Consider the following 20,528-nt stretch of genomic DNA (forward strand, 5'->3'; position numbering starts at 1 on the left):
AGCTTGAGCTCCCCCTCATTGCATAGCATTGCATTTGCCGTCAATACTAAGTCTGGTACAGAGTGATTAGGCTCTCTGAAGTCTATTTGCATCAAGAAATTAAAAATGAGCCATAGCACTCTGACTTTCAGCCGCTGTGAGGGTTCAGGAAGTCCCAGTGCAGAGACAGTTCCTCCAGTTTGTGTTGCTGTTGATACTGCTGCATGCCAAGAGTAGCCATGGTGTTGCCACCTTATGGGATGGATGAGTTAAAGGGCAGATCAAATTTCTGAAGTTATTTTATGAGATTTCAGCAATATGTCATTTCTTATTTCTTTCAGATCTGCAAGACATAACATTAAGACTCCCTTGCAGGAATCATAGCATTCTCTCTCTCCCCTTGGCATTTTCTGCCTCTCTTGCTGGAGGTTTCCTTCAGTTTGTTTTCAAACACAAGTGCAGCTGATAGTACAAAACTCCAATCTGTGTTTACTTATCTAGGTGTTCTCAGGGAGGTCCTTTACAATGTGGAAATTGGTAACTGCAAACTGAAGTCCTCGTTTTACCAAACCAGCTAAGCACATGCTTGATTTTAAGCAAGCTTTTTGAAGTAGTCTTATGTGCCAGTTATGTGCATAAAGAATTTGCTAGATAGGCAGGAATAGAAACAGTAGATGAGGTGGTGTGGTAAAACACCTCCCATTTCAGCCATAAACAAGAGAAGTCTTCTAACTCTGATGTCTGTTTCAGAAGCAACCACTCAAAAGGCACAATTAGCTGCATAGTGACAAAGCTGTGATAGTGAAAGTTCACAAACCAATACGCTATTTCATGGTCTGAGGTCTGCACAAGGACTACACAGGTCTAGATAAAAACTGTTAGAATTAAAATCTTCTTTCTTAAAAATGACAGTAATTGTCTGTGTCAATTTACTTTCAAAAAATTTGTTTTTCTGCACATTGTATGCTACTGTTTGTTATGCTTAACTGCTTAGAACATCCAACAGAAAAATTATGAGGGAAACAAAAACAACCCTAGAGCACCAAATCTATATATTACCAAACACAATTTCAGAATTAAAAGTTACAGAAAAAATAGTTTAAACAGTGTATTCTAATACTATGCAGCCACTTGTCTCAGCTCAGCTTACTTACTTAGTCTGGTGATTGACATATGCATTTGGTGTGGCTTCTTGGATGTTTTATAATGAAAGAAAGTAAAACTGAGTATCACTGATATGATGACTTCTGACTTGCCTATATGCCCTGCTAAAATGCTTTTTATTGCCTTCTTTGTCTTATGAGTACGAATTAGGATATTTTCAATGTAAACTGCACTTGGTAAACTAAATGGAATTACAAATCAAAAGTTTTGGAACGGCTGAATCCCTCAGTGAATCCCTTTTGTGCCTCCAAAATTAGCAGTGTCAGTCAAAACCAACAGGTGGTGTATAGTTACAGGGAGTGAATCCTCCCTCAGAAGATACTTTTTTTCAGGAAACCAATCAGAACTGGCATTGACATGATGAGGTAGAGCTGTCAGCAGAGCTGGGGTATATAAAGCGAAACAACTATGTTAGCACTTCTGAGCAGTCGTGCATTCCCCGCCTCGCCTCGGGTGTAGGGATTGCAAAAAACAAAACTACACTGTCAAGACTGTGTAGTTTTGTTTTTATGATTAGAGGCTCTTCAATTCTCATGCTGGGATTGTCTAAAAAATCTTACTCTGGATAAGGACGTCGTTCAAGAAGATTTCGTTGGGCTTAGCCCACTCTTGCAGGCACTTTGAGAGATCAGGTTAGTAGCATGTTTCTGCTGGTGTAATACATGTTTTATCAGTCATTAATAATTCTGATGCAATCTATTATTTATAAATTTTCTCACAGGGCGTTATAGATTTTAGGGTATAGACATGAAACACTTAAATTCTCTGTCAAGGTTATATCTTTAATTTTGGGAGTAAGCTTTGATAACTCTCAGTGAAAAGGTTTTCTCCAGTGTATTTTATTGCTAAAGACTACATAAATTAAGATTTTAAAAGTGCATGGAAACATGTGCTTAACTTAAAAACTCCTTTCTGTTGGGAGTGTTCAAGGTTATGCTGCTGAGAGATAAACTGAGAAGCTCCAAGAATAGCTCTGATAAAATGCACATGGTATCAGCTAAGCACTGATGACTTTTTAAGGGAAACAACTGCTAAGGTATCAGTTACACGGGAGCTCTGGAACACTTGTCTGCTGTCATTCATGGCTGCAAAGGTTATTTCTGGAACATGACATTTTAGATGCATACTTTCAATTCTAGTTATACAAGAAGCCTTATAAGATCAGATCTTCATCACCAGAATTTGCTTGGACAATGAAATATAGAAACTTTGTGGGAACTCCATGGAAATTCTTAAATTGTTTCTGATCTCTTCTGGAAATGACATATATATATATATATATATGAGCTTTCATTATGTTTAATTGTCTTGTAAAATTATTTCCATTTATTTTAGCGGAGCTTCAAAACACAGTCAAAACACTGAACCTGAAAATCCCAATACAATATCCAGTTCTGCCCTTATGCTCTTATTGTATGTATACATTTAGGCCCTGATTTCTATGAAGGAACCCATGTAATGAAGAATTTTCACCCCTGTGAGAGGTAGAATAAATTTGACTCATAATCAGAGAAATTGCACTTTCTCATTTTTAATTAAAGTTTGGGACTGTCACAAAATCAGGCACAAAAGCCAAAGTAAATGGAAATAAATATGTGAGTAAGATTGGATTGATATATTGTGGGGTTAACACATTTGTTGAGACCAGACATGATCTCAGTGGAATTTTTTAATGAGAAAAAAAAAAAGAAACTTTAATGGATGTATGATAATATTAAGACGATAATAGCTACCTTTTTAAAAACTGCACAATTTAACATCAGTAAATAAATAAGTCATGCAAATATAGAATATCAACACACAAGCTTTTCTAGTGGCAGTGTGTTACTTCAAAGTAGGATCTTGTGGCACAGCAAGAGAAAGCAAACTTTCTTTCTGATTTCGCATGGCTTTGCAGTTGTTCAAGCCATCAGTGTCAGTGGCTATTTTATATCCTAGCTCACATTTCGAAGGTGGCTGTCTTCCCATATTCAAAATTCCACTGAGATACTGTCTAAGAAAGAGGAGAATTTTATCTGCATCTTTAATGCCAATTTGCTTCTGTAGAGTGAAATTACTCATTACTTACAGAGTTCTTTTAAAATAGAGTCTCTTGGAATTTTTGGCATTATTGCATTATTAATAATGCAATATTTATTAATATTAGTATTTATTATAATTGATTTTTAATAATGCATTATTGCATTATTGTAAATACATTGTAGACTTCCACATTTCTTTCAATTGCTTCTTAGGGGCCTAGTTGTCCTGTCATTGAAGAATACAAATATTTTGCACCAGCAAAATATTTTTAAAACTTATACAGGGAATTATTTTCCTGTCAGATAAAGAAGGTAATAGACAAAGAGAGGCAGCCTGAATGACCTGTGGAAGGTCACACAGTGAGTCTTGTCTCCTGCTGCATACTTGCAACACCAAAGCACATCTCCACTAAATATAATGGTTTCCCATCCAATTCAGCCAAGTATGCTCCAAGAGTAATTTGCTATACAACTTTGTCAAAACCCACAATCTTTTCATTTCACCAGATTGTTCTGATTTAAAACTGCGAAGAGTAAATTGTTCAGAGAATAATTACAAATATTCTTAAAATCTTGCAAAAAGGTGTGTCAATATAATAACATTTTCACCACTGATATCTAATTATGGGGTTTTTTTTCCTTGCAGAGTGCCTGTAAAGATGACGACGAAAGCACCAACATTTACACAGCCATTACAAAGTGTTGTGGCACTGGAGGGTAGTGCCGCAACCTTTGAGGCTCATATTAGTGGTAAGGTTTTGATTCATTCTTCCAAGATTTGTTATTGGTTATCACTAATTTCTAATGTTTATGCTAAGAAAAATGATGAAACTTTTCATAGATCATAATCTGGTATGTATGGGTAAAGATGAGTGCTGAAATATGGATATATATCTGTATCATACACTGCTGAACAGCACCTCTAAATGTATATGCATAAAAATACATACTGTGCTAATAAGGGAAATTCATATGGCTGCAGAAAGAATAATCTCATTTGAATGATGACTGGGCAGAATTAGAAGTCAGGATACAAAAAGCAGGGTTTAAGTTAGTTCTTCCAAGATGTTTTGTTAAGCTTTACTCTAGCTAAGCTGTACTTCTACTTTCTATGCCTTTAAGTTTACTTAATTCCAGAGTTCTAGGAGGAGGATTAAAAGCAAATACAAAATCTAGGCCCAACCAGCCACTGAAGAGTGTAGAAAACCCTAGCATGCTAAACAATACATGTGTATGGTGATCATGATGGTAGCACAAGGCTGGATTAATATAATTTAAGATGCCTATGCAGTTTAAAGGATACATGATTTCTCCAGTCTGCATACTGCTCAAACACCCTATCTTGTGCAAAAGGCCACACAAACCCCTGAGATAACGTTACCAGAGACCCAACACCCTGTTCTAAGAGTGTCTCTGACCTCGGCAGTGACTAAGGAGAAATGACATGTGTTCCTGCTGGTGGAATTATATTGTCTTACAGGCATTAGCAATGTGATGATCCACATACCATAAATCACTGCTCAGATGCTCTGTGACAGGTGCAAACACATGATCTGTGCAACTATAAAGATCTCTGACATCTATGGTCCATGTATTTCATCCCTTGGTCCCTTTGCATAGCACTGACTCACACAAGGTGTTTGAACATGTCCTGCAGTCTCCACCTGTGACATTTTTTCATGTCATGTTCTATTATTAGGACCTTATTCTTCAGTTGATTGCCCTGATTTTCTCTTCCTGCTTCTACACCGTAAATTTTCTGTGAAAATTTTTTCTGCTTTTACAGTACTTATTATTATCATGACTACCTAAAAATATAATCAGAAAAAGTTAGGATGAGTCTATTATTATTCAATGTGTGATTTTGGCTTATTTTATTTGTGTGATAATATGGAGTATTTGGGAGGGGAACTTGATTTCTTACTAAGTGAAGATACAGCAAGTATTTCTAATAGCATATGCCATATTTGTATGATAGTCTCAAATATCTTGTGAGTCAACCTCTTGTTAGGTTTTTTTCATATTGTGAGATTCTGGTATATCTTTCCTGCCCTAAAAACGTCCTCCCGGTTTGAAAGGTCTGACAGTGGCTCGGCATTTAGTTTTGCGACAGCATAAAAAACAGGAAAGGTATTTTACTGTAACTAATTGCATAAATAAAGATTCCACAGCTTTTTCCTGCTGTAATGTCTACCCTTTCTATCTTTCATGAATTATTGTGTGTTTAAAAATCAGAATTTTTTTCAATCTCCAATAACATTGGTCTATTAAACACAACTCAAGTATTAATACAGAGCTACAGCTCAAATGTGAAGAGTTTGGTTAATCTAAGGTATCAAGAAGAGCTTAGCAACCACCTGAAATGCAGTTTTGCTGTGTGTAAACTAGAACAAATGAATTTTTCTGCTGTATTAGACTGTGAATTAAGTGTCACATTCAAAGGGTTGATATCAGATGAATATATCCAGCACGTAACAGAGAGCATAGAACACAAAAACCCTGTTATTAAAAGCAGCAAACGCCAGAGCAGCCAGGACAGTCTCACAGGGGGAGTCCTGCTGGGTCACTGGTGACTGAGGAGTCATGAGATAAAAAAGTCAGATGAGTTACTGGCACTAGAACGGTGCCAAGCTCATGTCTCCACAGTACTGATCAAGGCTGAATTTTCTCATAAAGAATTAACCTGTGCACTGCTTACCTTTTCTGGAACTGATATTTTCAGGTACTACCCAGTGCCAGACAGCCTTTACAAATTTTTGAAAGCAGCACAGAGATCATACATACACAAGTTGGCAGACCCTCCCACATCATAGTCAGGAGAATCTTATTGAATTCAATTGCTAAGTGGTGAATTTGAGTCACTTCAGGTCGATTTTCTTCTTTTTGGCTTTAAAAATCTGATTAAAAATCTCAAGGATAGTTTTAAAATTAAATAAGAGCCTAATAATTAACAGTCAAATCATAGTGTATTTGGGACATGTAGAAGTAAACCACTACTTCATATAGACCTGGCACATATATCTATAATCTGAGTTAGATCATACCTAGCTCTGTGACCTGGGACTACTAGAGTGCTAGTAAATTTGTGGAGTTGAATTTTTAATATAAGCTTGGGCTGAGATTACTAAAATGGCTTCTAGCTTTCTATCCCTTGTACACAGCAGTTTGAGACATCAAAATAGACTCCATTTTAACAGTGCAGACCTTTTTCAACCTGCCACAGAAACTCCCATTTTTGCTACTCATCACATAGTACCACCACAAGAAAATAGAACTTTTGAAATGTTTCAAGAAATTCACTATTGAGGACATCTTTTGAGGGTTGCCTAGCTTAAAACATTTTTAAACTAATTCTCACAAATATTGAAGACACATAGCTCTGAATGAAATCACTGGGGTTTGCTATATACTCTGTTTATGATGATCATGCCAAAGTTGCCCTACACCAATAGCACAAAATTGAATTACACCATCTCATCAGGACTGTTTGATAACTTCCATCTGTGTAGTTAATAATGCTTAAATGTACTTTTATTGTTTGGATTTCTAATCCTCCCTAAAACTGTCCTCATTTTCTTTCTCTGTGTGCGTGCGTTTCTGTTTTACATTTCTCTAAATATCAGTGCTTTACTGTGAGTAAGATTTTAAACTTTCCTAACCAAGTCTGATGGGACTGCAGTGAACCAGTGAAGGCTTCAATCTATGTATCAGCTTCTCTTTCACTTCAGTCTCACAGTCATTTTCCTGGAACAATAAATTGCCTAATAATTTATTCAGTTTATAGGAAGGATACTCTAGAAAGGAAGCAGAATTCTGTGCACCTGGGGTTTTCTAAACCACAGACATTAAAAGTGAGAAAATTAATTCATCTGTAAATGCAGTCTCAGATCTCATTCCTGAGCCTCCATGCAGTGCAACTGGTGATTTGGGTTGAGTGGAGATATACATGAAGTGAATTTGCAAGGATTTTAATTTTGAAGAAATGATGCTCTAGGACTACAAAAAAGACTGAACTGGAACCATCTCCTTAAATTACCTGTTCTCCTTATGTGGTTCATATAAGAATTTTACTTGTTCATCAAATGGATTTAAGTTGATCAATAAATTTGGATGAGTAGAACACTGAGAAGAGAATTTCTGCAGGGAATGTAAAATCATAATTTAAAATCAAAAATCTGCTGTCAGTATAATTAAATTTTTTCTGACCCAAAGACTCTTGCTCATGACCCTGACAAAAAAGCGCAATGCATTTTAACAACAGTTGATCAAACACAAAAGATTCCAGAAAAAGAAATTAAACCCCCCCAAACTTTACTAGCATTTGATTTTAATGTCTACAGCAGTCATTTTTTCTGTCACTTCATTTTCTAAAGCCATAGTAGTGTTAAAACACGTGCTTAATTTGGTTGGAAGTACTGATATTTACATTATCTCTGGATTATTGGACTGGATAAATATGCTAGCAATAAATAATCCTACTTAGATACAAGCAAATAAATTTTAAAAATACCTCATATGAATTAATTCATCCTCCTCATGATTTTGATGAACTTCTATTAATAAGATTGCTGAATACTACAGTCCTCTCATTATTAAAGTGACTTACTAAACACAGGAGACAGTGCAGCTGCCCTATTGCTCTGTGCATTTTAGAGATCTTTCTAAAAACAAATTCCTTTGCCACTGTGCCAGTGGACATATATCTGTGCCTATGGCATTATGCTCCTCCATAACTGTACATATGAGTGTGCATTCTGGTAATTTTTTATCTCTGGCATTTCACAATGTCTCAATCTCCATTTGTCTTCCTTTCTCTGCAGGTTTCCCAGTTCCTGAGGTGAACTGGTATCGGGATGGCCAGGTTCTCTCTGCTGCAACTCTGCCCGGTGTGCAGATCTCGTTTAGTGATGGCCGCGCTAAACTGGTGATCCCCACCGTGACAGAAGCCAACAGCGGGAGATACACTGTGCAAGCCACCAATGGATCTGGGCAAGCGACTAGTACTGCTGAGCTGCTTGTCACAGGTACACAGCAGATAAAGAAAGGCACCTCTGCCTGCTAGCAGTGTGAGGGACTGATGGAAGAGTAACACATAATGAAATAGTTCTGATTTCAAGTACATGATCAGCAAAAAAATAGCAAACCACATTTCTTATCTTAAAGCAGGCTAGAACTCAGCATGTGTTCTCACCAGTAATGTCTAACAGTGTCCTTTATGTTTTAACTGTCTAAAGTGTAATCTTGATCTCCAAACTCTTATTCATGATTACAAGCTTCTGGCTCAGACTTTATACATGTAGCTCCTTATGGTCTGTCATCCTGGCTACACTGAAATTGCCCATGAAAGAAAGGATGAAATTCTGCAGGATGGAGCCATTAATGATACGTAATGGTATCAATGGTATTTAACAGAATAAGTCACATAAAGGGCTATACCAAGAGACTGTGCTTAATGCCTATGGTTACAAACAATGTATCTGTAATTCTAGAAACATTTACAATCATAGGTGTAATTGGAAATAATATTTTGAGTGTTTCAGAAAGTACTATCCTCTGTCAGTAGCTGTGAAGAAGAAATAGATCCCATGCACCTCTAGTAATGAAAGTACCTAGTACTTGCCGTTCTTTTTAACAGACATTATTATTTTTCTGTTTACTTCTTCAATAAAAATGCAGCTGGAACAGCACCACCAAACTTCTCACAACGACTACAGAGCATGACTGCAAGACAGGGAAGTCAAGTCCGACTTGACGTGAGAGTGACTGGAATCCCTACACCTGTGGTGAAGTTCTATCGGGACGGAGTAGAAATTAAAAGTTCCCCCGATTTTAAAATTTTACAAGAAGGAGACCTTTACAGCTTAATAATTGCAGAAGCATATCCTGAAGACTCCGGCACCTATTCCGTAAATGCCACAAATAGCGTGGGACGTGCTACTTCAACAGCTGAATTGCTAATTCAAGGTAACAGAAGTTGCAGATCATGAAAATGGTGGTGCAATATGCACCACTTCATTGCAGTTATATCAACAAGTTATAAGTTAACTTCTTTCTTAAGAGTTATTTACTTGCTTTGAAAAAAAAAGCCGTGTGTGATGAAATTTGCCAAAGATTTTTGTCTGAGATTTAAAAAGACCTTTTCTCCAGAATGGATCTTCTTTAAACAGAGGATACAGTTGATGGAAAAAATGTGGGATACCTTGAGTTGTTCTCATTTTAGTCTGTAAATCTCAAAGTTTTATTTGTATGTTGACTTTGATCAAATTGATATATTAGACTGCATAACTGTACATGGTCTTGTGAAAGAGGCTGGTAAGGATGAAGACAATTCTTAGAGAACTGTAGCAGGGAATCATGCTACCCAGAGTAGTCTTGCTTAGATTTCGCCTCAGTCAGGTTTAGAGACTCTGTAATCATTTTAGATCCAGGACTGATATGAAAAATCTACAATGAATGCATTTTGTTTTGCTCTGTTTGAGTTTTTTTTCTAATTACTTGGTAATGCAGTAACATTGTTTCAACTGTTTTCACAATTATTTGTCTGTAGATATTGAAGGCAAAACAGATGGTTGCTTAATTATTTTTCTGTTCTATATATAAATTTTTATATAATTGGAGTTGACTATTCATTTATTTCTTCATTTATTGATTGTTGCCATATGTAATTCTTCTGACCATGTTTTCTTTCAAAAGGCGAGGAAGAAGCCGTTCCTGCTAAAAAGACAAAGACAATTGTTTCGACTGCTCAGATTTCACAAACAAGACAAGCCAGAATTGAAAAGGTATAATTTTAAGGAACAAAGCAAGTATGGCTAAAATGTGGAGGATTACAGTACCTCGCCTTAGCTTTCTTTTCCTTGCTTTTCATTGTAGAAGACTGAAGCCCACTTTGACGCCAGATCACTTACAAGTGTTGAAATGGTTATAGAAGGTGCAACCGCCCAACAGCTCCCACACAAGGCACCTCCACGAATGCCTCCTAGACCCACGTCAAAGTCACCAACCCCGACTACTGCTGCAAAAGCACAAATGGCACGACAGCAATCACCATCACCTGTTAGACAATCACCATCACCTGTAAGACATGTCAGAGCACCAACACCTTCACCAGTAAGGTAAAATTACTGTTCTTTCAGGCAACATTGCTTTTGGAATTGCTTTTACAGACAGAAGTAATGCTGTAGAATGAGAGCATAGTATAAAATGAAAGAATGCACTGACTTATTAGTGACTGGGTTTATTCTGATGGTGAGCTGTATTGTGTTATATTTGCCACTGCTATAGAAATGTGGCTCAGTTCTGAAGACTTCTATCCCCTATTGTAGAAAATTCCATTTGATTGCTCCATGTAGAGCCAAAGTAGCCCTCACAGCTCCATTTCATGACAAAACAGAAAAAAACAGTAGAGCAGTTGGCCCTTGATTATTTTAGATGAACAGAGAAAAGAGCAATGACACTGATGAGTGGCAAACAGAATGAAAGTATGGGTAAAAAAAAATAGAGCTCATGTTCCATGTATGTGCTGGTAATAACTACAGAAATAATATTTTGAAGGTAGGCAAGCTAAATGTGGTTATGGAAAAAATGAAGTTTATCTTTGCTGTGTAGAGGGTCTAGAGAGGGAAAGTGAGTGATTTGACAAGAAAGATTCATGGTCTAGGAGACCCCTTGAGGTCTGTGCTGAGGGGCAGGTAAAGAGAAGAGTGTTTTGAAAGTCTTGCAGTTTCAGTATCCTGAAGCACCAGCATCATGGAAGGAATGCCTCCAAGCTGAATGCTCAGAAGAGCCCCATTTAAGTTGCCAGAGCTGGGCGTGTTGGTGAATTTTTTACCTCACTGATAATAACTTAAAAGGGCAGGAATAAATGGATCAATCGCAACTAGCGTTAACTAACAAACTGTATAAATGAAAAAAGAAATCAATAGCGACATCTAGAGCACATATAGAACTAGAAATCTGTCCTCCCTTGCTAGTCAGATCTCTTTTAGACATACAATACATTAGAAGAAAATAAATCTAAAAATTAATATGATGATGCTGCCCCCTACTGCTGCTATTTTTTAACGTTCTCTGGGAGATACAGCACAAAAAATTCCACTCAAAGAAATTCTAGGTTAGAAAGCCTGTTTAAGGTTTTTGGAAAATGCTTTAAAAGTGTCTAGGATTAGGACTGAATTTTTGGAATACCAAAATTTAGAAACTAGCACTTTCCAAGTGGATATAAATAATTGTGTCTAAGAGCTGTAAATGTAAGTGTGGGGAGAAATATTAGGCACTGTTAAGAAATTAGCCTGGATTATGGATACACACATGGGTGACACATAAAAATAAGATGTAGTACAGGAGTACATCCAGTTGTTTTACTAAGTGGTTGTTATGTGACATTTTTATAAAGATTGGTTACAATTATCATTTTTTCTCTCCACAGAGACTGGACCATTAATGTACTATGTAGTATTTACAATCTGTGAGCCTTTTGTGTTATTCCTATTAGAAGAATTAGGATAGAGCATATGCAAAATCATGATGTATTTTTTAATATTTCAAATATATTTGGTTGACTGAAATTTGTTTTGCCACTTCTTGGGTTTTTTTTTGGAAACTAAGCTACTACAAAGACATGTAAAAGTTATGAGAATGGCAATAGTTAGGCATAATGTTAAAATAACAAGTTAGCGTAGAAACAAGTAGAAAACAAGTAGAACCTCTCAAAAACCTTCCTTAAAATCGAAGTACACATTACTGGAGATACCCTATATGGGGAGGGATTTCAAGTTCAGGCTGAAGTTGTTTATCCAGCTCTGTGGCAGCAGATTAATGATACTGATGCTCTATTTTTTTCAACAGGTCAGTTTCTCCTGCTGGGAGAATCTCCACCTCACCTATTAGACCAGTGAAATCTCCATCTCCAATCCGTAAACCACATGTAGTGACAACTGGGGCTGATGTCCCTCCTCCTTGGAAGCAGGAAGGGTATGCTGCCACCATGGAATCCCAGATGAAGGAAACAAGAGTATCTACAAGTACTACCCAAGTGACTGAAGAAAGATGGGAGGGGAGATACGGGGTCCAAGAACAAGTTACCGTTACTGGCGCTACTGCTGGCGAGGTGGCCCCTGGTGCTAGAGAGGTAAAGTCTGGTTTTGGAAAAAACATTGGGTTTGCTTTGTGGGGTTTCACCACTGCTGGATAGATCTGCTAAATGGAATCTGAGAGGCTGTGTGTAAAACCATGTGTGCATCTGCCACTGAGAGAGTCTTGCGGCAGATTTGGAAATGCTTCTTTGCAACATTCTGTCTCTGTACTTGTTTTGTGCTTCTTCTGAATGTATGCAAAATATGAAAAAATGTCTTTTGATGTGACTAATATAGGTGAGAAAGGACAGTGAAAAAACAGCAGCTATTGCTACGGTTGTTGCTGCTGTGGATCAAGCCATGGTGAGAGAACCAGCTCCAGGTGTTGTAGAGCAAACTACTAAAATGACAGCAATGACTGCAGTCCACGTTCAGCCTGTTCATGAGCAGGTAGAAATAGAGCACAGACATTCTATGATTTCCCTTTATCCCTTCATCCAACACACAAAGCATGATTCACTGTGAGGAATTAACCAGATATTACCCAGTGCCCTGCAAAAGCATGCATATATTCATCTAGAACACCTAGATTGTAAAGGAATGCTCAGGTTCACTTACATCATTACATTCCATCATAACAGGATTGAACTAATTACTCTTTTTAAGTTTAAGGGTGCTTTCTCTGAAAGTGATCTTCTATTCTCTCTTCTCCTTCATTCTCTAACATTATTCTTACGATGGTGAAGTCTTTTATCTAATATCTCATTTATAATTTCCCTACTAGGAATAAAATAATTCTTGCTAGTATTTTTCCTTCACTTGAATTCCTCTCTTATTTTTCCTTCTCCTCTTATTTTGATGTTCAATTTTTTAAAATAAATTCTAAGGCTTTGGTGTTTTTTTGTTTGTTGCTACAAAAATCAGATGAAAAAGGAGGCAATGGTAGTAGTTACCAGTGATAAAGCCACAAAACAAACAATGATATCAAGAACTAGAGAAGGAATTGTAACTTCACAAGAACAAAGACACATCTCTCCTGAAAAGGTGAATACAGATTGTACCTGAGATTGTTTTGCCCTACCTTGTTCAAAAATCTGATATCTCATACAAAAGACAAGCCCATGAAGAAGACAAATGAGATACTGTTATTATTTGTCCCTTTTTATATATGTTCACTCTTCCAGTTTACAGTGCTACCTAGACAAACCTCTCTTTTTCCATATATTAAATAGAAACTTACTAGATGGTATTCTTAATAATTTGAAGAATGTACATGTAGAAACTAGCTCTTAAATTTTGTTGGGAGTGGGGGTTAGGGGGAGGGCTGTTCTGATACTGTCTAAGCTTGCCATTTGTAGCCTGCCTTGTTTGTTTTGCAGCACAGGGGGTCAGAAAAAAAGGAGGAAAAACTCTTCCTGCATTAAAATCAATTTTGAAAATAGCAATGAATGATTTGAATTCAGATTGTTTTAATATCTATTTTATCAGAAAAATGTGAATGAAGAAAGTGAAACTTCTTAATGGAAGATGGACTTTTATAGCCAATGTTACATTTGAATTATAGTAGAAATATGTGACGATGAAAGTTTAACCTCTCTTTAAACTGAGAAATGGAAATCCACCTGGGCATTAATCAGAACTTGGCATTTGAAATCTTGCAAATGAAAGTTTTGTAAAACTTATTTTTAATATCCTACACTTTCTCAAAGCAATTATAATGCAGGATAGTTTTTCTCTGAGCCATTTTTTTTTAGTACTGCTTTCAGTAGCAAACTATGCATTTGTGCAATGTTTTATTATTTTTATGTTAAATGTTTTATGCTAAGTCCATTCATGTTGTTTTTGTTGTTTCCAGACTAGATGATTTCAAAATACAGAATGTGACATCTTTGCTCTCTTTAATTTCTATGCTCTTTTCCAAATATATTGAAAATCACATGCCTTATATTTTAAAATATAAATTTCTTTATTTATAAATGTCCAGGTGAGAAAAGAACCAGAGAAAACTCCAGTACCAACAGTAATAATTGCCACAGACAAAGCCAAAGAACAAGAAAGAATAACAAGAGCTAGAGAAGAAATATCTACCAGACATGAGCAAGTGCACGTTGCTCATGAACAGGTAAATAAATGTTACAATCCTTAGTTCATTGAGATACTCTGGTTAATAAAATCTGTTAAATAACTTTACTGTACTTTACAAAGAGAAGATTACTAAACAAAAACTTAGTAAAACAAGGTATTCCAGACCAAAATCTCTGCAGGTCCGGTTCCACTGACCTCATAGCAGCTCTGTCTGCAGAGGAGTGCAGTTGCCCTTCTCACAGATCCTTCCAGCATTAGGGCTTTTACTTCCACAATATACAGAATTACACATGATCCTTAATGACAAATTTATCTCTGAAGGTAGATTTCTGAACATAAATTTTAAAGGTTATTTTTCATGTTATGATATATAGTATGGAGCTTGATTTAATGAAGTTCATATTTGTGTGAGGATTGAATACATGTGTTAGACCATATTGTGGAACCATTCAACTGATGGTGTTAGCTGTTAAGTCAACAATACTAATTTCTATGCAAACATTTTCCACAAAACATAATTATATATTACTAACTAGGAAGTAAAATGTTTCTTCTCTAGTTCAAATAAAAATTAATGCAATATATTAATGACTTTGCATGAACTTCTTGCAGTTAGCCTTTAAGAAGGGCTATAACTTTGGTACAAAGGTATTGCTCCAGTTCTAAAGTCATGTTTCTTTCTTCTTGATAAACGTTTAGAACATTATCCTGCTTTGCAAAAAAGTTGTGTAATCTTGACAACAGGCATAATCAATTACTATTATTTTTCTTTACCATGAAAAATAGATAAGAAGGGAAGATATGAAACCTTCTGTACCTAAGGTAGTAATTTCTACTGATAAACCTAAGGCACCGGTCATAATATCGAAAAGTAAAGAAAGAGTTGCCACCAAACAAGAACAAGTGAGCATAACACGTGGAAAGGTGAATAGCAGTGTTATAACCACATTTGGGTTTTATCCTTTCTTCTTTACAAACCTTCTCTTTTCCTCAAAAAATACTAACGATAAATTTCCAGCCCATTTTTTTTTCTGAGATTATTCCACTTACAAACTTCTAGACCTACCGCTAATTAGACTAAATTATTTCACCTTGATCTTTCTCTCATTTTCATTAATAGGATGCTCATAATTATCTTCTGACTGATGTTTGGAATGGACTGACTGACTCCTAAAAGGCATTTTAACTTCTTTAAAAATCATTACTTTTATTTCAATAGATGTGAGGGTATAACAATACTTATTAGTAGACACATAACACAGAGATGTGTGCAGTGCACAAGAATCTAACCCTTCAATTCTCCTTCCCTGTTCCCACTTCAAAATGTTTTTTCATTGTTCAAATATCTTTCAAGACTAAATGTAACTGAAGCTTTCATTTCTGCTATAAAAACTAGATTAAAAAGGAAGCTGAGAAAGCTACTATAGTTCCAAAAATAGTTGGCACTGCTAAAACCAAAGCACCAGCCACGGTGTCCAGAGCTGGAGAAGAAATTACAACCAATGCACTGTTACAATTTGGTTTATCTGCAAACCTTACATTTTAAGACCTACTTTGGTAAAACATAATGCTCTCAAATTCCCAAAAACATATCCATGCAGTGGGATGATTGTCAAGCAACAGAGTCAATATAATTACATTTCTAGTGCTGAAGAGGTTCATATCCCACCCTGCTAGGCAATGTCACACTTTAGGCTATAGTCTGATTTCTCCCTGATAGTCTCCTCTCTATCAGTGGCTTTTACTAACATTAACTTGTTGAAATTTCTGACTCTGCAATCTTTTTTTCTACTCGATGATTCTTTTAAACTTCATGGTTGTTAGATGAAACAGCTTCTCTTTATTGAGATTTGAATTGTTCTGTGTACTATACAAACTTTAACATCCATTCAGGACTGTCCAGCTTGTTACTTATGACTATCAGACACTTGTTGGCCCTGCTTTGTTCCAGTAGGATTCCCACAGTGGGAAAAATCTACAATACAGCCAGAAACTCTTATATGTGGAAGAACAGCACAATTTACAACAGCTGTTATTTAAAATCCATCCACTTACAGTGTAGTACATTCATAAAATACTTTTATAAAACATAAATAAGTAAGTGAAGCAGATAAAACTCACTCAGGGGAGTCAGACTCCTAGATGAGTTCAGTCCCTTGTTATATGATGTAAATTTAGGGCCAAATTCAAGCCAGTATAACAAATTATTTTGAAACCAATAATAGCACTGAATAAGAGGGGCCTGTTACCTAAACACTAATAAGAAAACAAAATCTCTGTAAATGATCACATTTTGGCCTCACCTAAGCAATTTTAGTTTATAATGGTAATAATTTTAAAACCAGTATGAAATTATCTGTTAGGGGTTTTTTCCCATTTACAAGGCATGCGTATCATATGCTCTGTTGCTGCATCCAGATCAGTTATGATAATAACAATAAACAGTAGTAGTAGTCACTATGATCTACTGTTGGCTGACTGGGCAGAATTTTGAACCCTAAAAACACAGAAGTGGACAGTATTTATGAGTTATTAGAAACAAATAGAAGTCCTGATACAAAAGCCTTATTTCCAAATTATCAGGCATCTCAGTCTCCCTCCTTTTTTAAAATCCTTAAAAATAGATCAGCACTGAATTAAGATATACCTGATCTAAAAATTTTCATGGGTCTGTTTCTTAATAAATACATTCACATCAGATGCTAGATGCATTTTACATGTACAAGAGTTATATGGAGTTGGTAAGCATACTTTAAAACTATGTGCACATTTACATACCTGAATGCTCTTAGACAAGTGGACACAAATGTGGCTGTAAAGTATTAAAACTGGGCTTGCAGACAAACATTGATATGTATAAAACACAGAAGCACAGATATATTCTGAATGTGCAGAGATAGCACTTAAAGAATATATTTGCATTTGAATTTACTGATTCTTAAGTATATTTACAGGTGCATACTTTTGATCTTTTCATCGTGACTTTAGCATAACCACACAACTTCTCTTTGAAATATACTGAACATTATAACTCTTTGTCATATATACAACTTTTCAATATAACGATGAATATGTGTATAAATTCTGCTAATATTATTTGTAGACTCAAGCTGGAAAAAAGGCTGAAGCTGTAGCTACAGTCGTTGCAGCAGTTGATCAGGCACGTGTTCGATCACCCTGGCAGCCAGAACAAGCAGATGAAACTTATGTAAAGGAGAAAACTTTGGAATATGGTTATAAAGAGCACACTGTAACAGACCGTGCTGAGGCCCCAGCAGAACGTCACGTTGTCACTAAAGAAGTCAAAACAGTCTATATTCCTCCTGAGAAACATATCCCAGCTCCTGAAAAGCAGGAAGTTCATATATCAAAAGAGGTTAGACTCTTTTATGATTTACATTCTTTTCCAGAAACTATGTCCCAGTGAAATCTGTTTCAGTTTAAATGAACAGCATCACTTCCAACAACCTTTTTCATTACTTTGTGTAGATAAAAAGAACAACAGAACTTGAGAAAACAATTCATGTTGAACCGCCGCGACCTCGCACAGCAAGTCCTCACTTCACAGTCTCCAGAGTTGCTGTTCCTAAACCAGATCACACGTATGAGGTAAGATGAAGCTGTATCCAAGAGGAGCAGCATGCTCATTTTCAATAGCCAGTAGGTCACCCATTCAATCCAGCTTTTCCTCCCACACTCCAGTGTGGTGCTTCCCCAAGAGGAAGAGTTGTATGCTTCTTGCAGTTATTTTTGTTGGCTTGTTTGACTAGTAAAGAACATTGCTGTAAACAGATAAATGAATTGCTAAAATATGGTTTATTGTTATTGTTTCTTATTTAAATAATCTTATAAACTGAAGATGCAGCTTCAGACTTAATGATATATAGTGAAACTGTAAATATTTGTCAAGCAAGTTGTATTTTTTAAAGAGCAGAAGTATCCCTCTTTAATCTTATTTTGTGCATCAGTTCACTTGCACACTGCTTTTTTCTTCCTTGCTAATTAATACTAATGCTAAGCTAATTTTTTAAATAGAAAAATCCAGACTAATTGCATATTATGATACTTTCCATTTTTAATGTTATTCTTCCATTCTTCTGTTGGACTTCTTTACATAATATTAAAATTTTCCAGTTAATTAATTTTCTCATTCAAGCATATTTTTTCTCTTTATCTGGAATTTAAAAATTATTTCCCCCTAAACATAATTAAACACTGTTATAAATATTTTTATTAAATATTTATGTATTTTTTAAAGTGATTCCACCTATAATAAGATTTTGAAATATCTTCAATTATTTTAATCATTGGAAGTTATGTAATTAGTAGTATTATTTATTGCAGTATTTGACTGATTAAATGGAAATCTAAGGTTTCAAGTGAAGAAACGGAGAGAACATTTCCTGTGCTGAGCTTAGGAGCTTCTTGACCATTTAAAGATCAAATTCAAAAGTGAAAAAGAAAATATTTAAATGTTAGAACAAAAATAATACAAGGATATTGTATCTCTGATATTCTACTACTGCAATCTAAAATTGCTACTTTTTTTTGCATATAGTTTTTGCAGAGTCAAAAGCAAGTAACTAAGGAAGCAACTGCATATGCAACTTGTTCAAGAAATGCACTCTCTCCTTTGAAAATAAGACATCAACAAAGCTTTAATTCTTTGTCTTCTGTTCTCTAGGTTTCAATAGCTGGATCTGCTATGGCTACTCTGGAGAAAGAGTTATCAGCCACTTCTGCTGCACAAAAGATCACCAAGCCTGTGAAACCACCTCAGCTAAAGCCTCATGAAGTCAGGACAAAAGCAGAGCCAGTTGCCCCTCCACAATTTCCCTTTGGAGAGGCTGCTGAGACATATAAGAGTCATTATGATGTTGAGACTAAAAAGGAGACAAGCATTAAAAGTGAAGCAGTGCGGACAGAACACTTGATGCTGCATAAAGAAGGTGAAGCAAAGGTAAGTTTTTAAGCAAATTTCTGTCACTTTGACTGACTTGCATCTTAAAAATATCAAATAGCCTCACCTATTTGCTGTCTTCTTATCACAATTTTCCATTTCTAAAGCATTCTTCTGCCTTTTATTTTTTATTTGTTTAACACAAATACTTGTAAGGATCTAATATTTATTTATGACATGCAAAGAGTTCACATTACCTTATTTATTTTCTTATTTAAATTATGCTGCCTATGTCCTTGACTTTGTTCATTATTGTCTTCTAAACAACCTAGGTGACAGAAACTGCCAGAGTTCCTGTGCCTGCAGAAATTCCTGCTACTCCACCTACCTTAGTCTCAGTAAGTAATTTGTATGTAGTGTAGGGGAATTGCACTAGATTTTCACCCATTCTGTTTTTCTAATTTTTATCACTGAATACCTAACCATTAAAAATTCGCTTTATTTGATCTTTTAAACTTTGTATTAGATTTACTCAGCCATTTAGTTTATCTCTGATATAAAGTCTTCTTAATGTCTTTTATGGTAGTGATTCTTCATATTTATGCTGCATAGTAGGTTGATCTATCTGCATAAATGTGCACCTACCTTTTCATTTTGTTGATAACAGCAATGTTCAGAGACCCTAAAAGACAAATACTAAAATTTGAATATTTCCCTTTGGAAAATGCCTTTTTTTTTTTTTTTTCCTGCATACATTGCTTCACAGAATACTGTTTTGAACTAGACATTACATTTTCCATTCAAATAGGTTTTAGATATTTAAGTATTTGTTTAGTATTGAAAATGTATACTGATTGTGATACTTATTTTTTGTCACACAGGGCCTCAAAAATAAGACTGTGACTGAGGGTGAGTCTGTCACTCTGGAGTGCCAAATATCTGGCCATCCTCAGCCTACAGTGATGTGGTACAGGGAAGACTACAAAATTGAGAGCTCAATGGACTTCCAGATCACTTTCAAAGCAGGACTTGCTCGCCTTGTGATCCGTGAAGCCTTTGCAGAGGACAGTGGAAGATTTACCTGCACTGCTACCAATAAGGCTGGCAGTGTCAGCACTTCTTGCCACTTACATGTGAAAGGTAAGTATATTTATAGAATCACAGAATTGTTAAAGTTGGAAAAGACCTTTAAGAGCATTGATTTCAACCATTATTCCAAAACTGCCAAGTCCACTGCTAAAGTGTGTCCCTAGGTACCACATCTATGTGTCTTTTAAATACCTCCAGGGTGGAGAAAGTATTTAA

At 35.8% G+C, this 20,528-nt stretch overlaps 1 protein-coding gene across 18 annotated transcripts in view; it reads left to right on the top strand.

Annotated features, from left to right (window-relative positions):
* Window positions 1–1,586: 1,586 nt before the first annotated feature.
* Window positions 1,587–20,528, top strand: part of LOC310911499 (titin-like) — a 240,789-nt gene continuing 221,847 nt past the window's right edge. For 17 of the 18 annotated variants that reach the window (XM_083865081.1, XM_083865086.1, XM_083865093.1 and 14 more), the window contains exons 1-16: window positions 1,587–1,775; window positions 3,811–3,914; window positions 7,985–8,188; window positions 8,841–9,128; window positions 9,858–9,946; window positions 10,038–10,279; window positions 12,012–12,294; window positions 12,536–12,688; window positions 13,163–13,282; window positions 14,223–14,360; window positions 15,110–15,247; window positions 17,427–17,699; window positions 17,813–17,932; window positions 19,008–19,283; window positions 19,556–19,621; window positions 20,105–20,363. In XM_083865081.1, the coding sequence (XP_083721207.1) occupies window positions 3,824–3,914; window positions 7,985–8,188; window positions 8,841–9,128; window positions 9,858–9,946; window positions 10,038–10,279; window positions 12,012–12,294; window positions 12,536–12,688; window positions 13,163–13,282; window positions 14,223–14,360; window positions 15,110–15,247; window positions 17,427–17,699; window positions 17,813–17,932; window positions 19,008–19,283; window positions 19,556–19,621; window positions 20,105–20,363 (2,740 nt within the window). In that variant the 5' untranslated portion in view covers window positions 1,587–1,775; window positions 3,811–3,823. The remainder of the gene's footprint in view (window positions 1,776–3,810; window positions 3,915–7,984; window positions 8,189–8,840; window positions 9,129–9,857; window positions 9,947–10,037; window positions 10,280–12,011; window positions 12,295–12,535; window positions 12,689–13,162; window positions 13,283–14,222; window positions 14,361–15,109; window positions 15,248–17,426; window positions 17,700–17,812; window positions 17,933–19,007; window positions 19,284–19,555; window positions 19,622–20,104; window positions 20,364–20,528) is intronic. The other variant, XM_083865085.1, reaches the window with a different exon arrangement.

The sequence above is a fragment of the Zosterops lateralis genome (genome assembly GCF_965231275.1).
Source record: "Zosterops lateralis genome assembly, chromosome: 7".
Lineage (NCBI taxonomy): Eukaryota > Metazoa > Chordata > Aves > Passeriformes > Zosteropidae > Zosterops > Zosterops lateralis.